The 3590-nt window shown below is 39.7% G+C and overlaps 1 protein-coding gene across 1 annotated transcript in view; it reads left to right on the top strand.

The window, feature by feature from the left end:
* The window catches only part of GXYLT1 (glucoside xylosyltransferase 1), a 63380-nt gene that overhangs the window by 15995 nt on the left and 43795 nt on the right, over nt 1-3590 (top strand). The window contains exon 3 of the mRNA XM_019515770.1: nt 1346-1462. Within this exon, the coding sequence (XP_019371315.1) occupies nt 1346-1462 (117 nt within the window). The remainder of the gene's footprint in view (nt 1-1345; nt 1463-3590) is intronic.

Genomic DNA, 3590 nt, shown 5'->3' with positions numbered 1-3590 from the left:
GTGTTTTTTTTTTTTTTTTTTTTTTAATAGGTGTGACATGCCACCTACGGGAGTCCCTGGTCCTTTTTTTGTTGCTGAATAGATGATACCTGAATTGCAGTGGATGTCAAGTACAAGGCACCCAAACCAGCAAAATAAAAACTTCCATAGCACAGAATAGTTTCTGGAGTTCCATATGGTTCCATGGAGGGAGGTGACAGGAGGGTTCAGGAACTCAAGAGGGGAGCAGGGAAGGATGGTTTACATTATGGTCTTGTGTATTGGGGGGGTTTAGGGGTAAGATGATGTGGAGAGGTGTGTGTCGGGGGCGTGGGGGGGAAGAAGTCTGTGTAACCTGACTTCTGTAGGTTGGGGGACATGGCACTCACTTCTGCCATGTGAACAGGTGGCATCATACTTTAATTAAAAATGTAGGCAGCAGCATACATCAGGGCCTTGGCTTGCTGGAATATTTGACCTTGGTCAAGTAATCATTTGTTAGGTGATATTACCTACCCTGTTGGCCAGTAGACTGACTTACCAACTCTGTTAACATTTTCTACAAAGTTTTAAATTTTTATATGTTAAATTAACTTGTCATTGTGAGTACAAAATTTGGTAAACCAATATAGAGTTACGTTCATGGTTTCTCCAAACAGTTCTGGTGTTTCTGCTGTAGCTCACCGTTTGGATAGAAAATTAGACTAGTCATGTTCACTGCTGCTCTGTGAACGCAGTATGGATAGCAGAGAAAAAATAATTTCATGCTTTATGCTTTAAAAAGAGTGAAGGACAGCAGAAGTAGGCACTGGAAATGTTCTTTAAGGAGAAAAACAAAATAGTGTATGTGGCAGAAAGAGAGGCTAATTGAAATCCTTTGCCCTTGCGAGAGCCATAGTGGAACTCATGGCAGGATGGCACCTTAGAAACTAACCCAGATGTTGTAAAGTTGAAGAATAGAGACAGAAAACTGCCTGTCTCTAGCAGTTAGTGATACAACATTTCAGATGCAACCCATGTAGGTTTATACTAAAGAGAGATTCACGGGAGGATTTCAGGATAGCATACTGGAAGTAATCCCAGCATTACTGGGATAATCCCCCACCAATTGGTGTAGGGGAGAAGAGGCTGGAGCAGAGCTGAGACTTGGCTTTGTGCCCCTGGATGTTAATGATGCCCTGTGACCTTTTTTGTATATATCTCTAGCTAGTTGGTTTAATTTTTGGACTAGTTAGTATGTTTTGTTTGTTTTTTAGCTAAGCTGTGAAACTTATACCACTGAGTAATTGACAGTTCTATTGATGTTTGAACTAGAAAATAATTTATTTCTCTTTGTAAAAAAAAAAAAATAATTAAAAAAACCCAGTAACATTCTGTCTTATCCTGTTAGGTGTAAGAATTTGTCTGTATCTTTCTGGAATTCCTATTGGATGCTGCCCTCTGATGTTTGTGGAATGAACTGCTTTTGGGAAGCTGCTTTTAGGTAGGCTCTGATATTAATGAGAAAATTGTTAACTCAATTGCAGACCGGTGCAGCTAATATATTTGGCTATATAACAAACTGGCAAGTTAAGCAAATTTTAGAATTGTTTCAGATATGTTTTTCTTGTGCTTATAGTGCAGTTATTTTCACAAGCTGGTCTTTCTCCCTGTGCCTTATCAGCAGTGCTTCTGAGCATGCAGCATTTGTTTCCTTGCAAATATAAATGTTTCCATGCAGAAATAGAAAATGTTTGCTTCGGTTTTCTTATAATTCTTAAAATTAAGTTTTCTACCAAGGTTTGGAAAAATCCTAGACAGAGATCATAAGAAACAGTTCTTGGGTTACCATTTTAATAAACTGATGAAATATATTACAATCAGCCATGATTTCTGTAGTTTAACTTGATATGGAAACTGGATTAAGTTCCTTTCCAATTTCTCATTGTTCCAAGTCTTAGATTTATTCCTTGAAACAGCAAATTCCTTATTAAACATTTTTATTCTCTAAGATTTAAGGCATAGGTACTGCATGAAAAGAATGCTGAACTAGCTTTATACCTTTAGTATGTCCTGAACATGCCAGTAACTCCACAGTATATTGAAGTTGGTGGTATGGCTTCTTAGTGAATAATTTATATATGTTACTGTAGTTCTGCAGATGGCTTAACTGGTAGTGTAAGAGTGGTGTAGCCATGGTGGTCCAGAAATTATGTGAGGGGCCAGAATTTCTTAGAGTGATAACTGATATATTGGACCAACTCTATAGTTGGGATAGTTAGGCAAGTTTTCGAATGCAAGACGTTCTTCCTCAGGTCTAATCAGAACAAGCCAGGCATAGAATATTAAAAAGCTCTTATAAAAGCAACAAAACAAATAATTATCAAATCAGATAGGGGAACAAGTAGACAGTTTTGGGCAAATGCATCTGGATTTGCCCATTGTCCCCTCTAGTTTTAATTTTCAGGTGTTTTAAGCTTTGAATATTCCCATTGCAATGGCCAGTTGGGAGGCTTACAGGACATACTACTGTATGTCTTTCTTCATATCTAGGGGCCTACTCAATTTGTGATTTAATGGATTTTGTGAAAATTGTGAAATGGGGCATTGTCCGTGAAACTGGTCAATGTATGCTAAATCCGTGGGGGGAAAAAAACCCCTAAAAATAAAATGCTGGCTCCTCAGTAGGAGTTGGTAGTCTTCATGGCTGCTGTGGCCTGGTCATGCAGCCCACAGTGGGGAAGGGCAGAGGTGGGGCTGCCAGCATGAAAGCTGCCGCCCCTGCCCCTTGCCACCGATTGGAACCACTAGGGCCACTTGGTCAATCAGAGGCATGGCGGTGCTCTGTCATGATAAGCCCACGAAACTGGCAGCCAGCTCTGCAATCTGCCTATGAAATTGGCCGCCCACCTCCTCAATTTGGGTAAGTCCCTATTTGTAGCCTATTAACATAATTCCTTTGCACATCTGTAGAGCTGACTCTGGTGTAATATAAAGCATTTGTTCCTAGAGTGAGCTGTTTTCTGTGCCAAACTGGACCTAGGTTATATAGCTCTATAGGTATCAATACAGGGGACATTGGACAGGCCTTTTTTTGTTGTTGCTGTTATGAAATCATAGTAAAATCTCTCTCAATTGTTCTGTATTTCTGACACTAAAAATATTTAAACACATGTAGAACTTCCAACCTAATCAGGTTTCTGACTTCTGCCACGTCATTTTTCACAGTCTGCTGTACTGTTCTGTGCTCTTTTTGGGAGAGTTATAGGGGATTGGAGAAAATGTGGAAGGCTAACACTTTGGCTTCATTAAACAATGTTTAGTGCATAACACTTTAATAGGGTAAATTCCTTACTGGAAAATAAAAAGTAGACTAAAATTAAAGGTACATATTGGAATAGGACAGAAATTGAAAAAAAAGATTGAGGAAAAGTTGATGGCAGTATCTGCTGGTTCACTGAGACAAGACTAGGACACAAACTATGCATGTTCCTCTGGTATGCGCTGTACTTCTTCAATTAGAAGATGAAGTTTTTCCCACCATTTAACATGGAATGGGGAGGAGCCCCTCACCTTCCAGTTGAGCATGAGGTGGTGGGGGTGGGAGGGAGGGGAGGGCACTTTACCACTTC

Source organism: Gavialis gangeticus, unplaced genomic scaffold (genome assembly GCF_001723915.1).
Source record: "Gavialis gangeticus isolate Ggan-Ray unplaced genomic scaffold, GavGan_comp1, whole genome shotgun sequence".
In the NCBI taxonomy this organism is placed as follows: Eukaryota; Metazoa; Chordata; order Crocodylia; family Gavialidae; genus Gavialis; species Gavialis gangeticus.
This window is presented reverse-complemented; position numbering and strand designations above follow the sequence as displayed.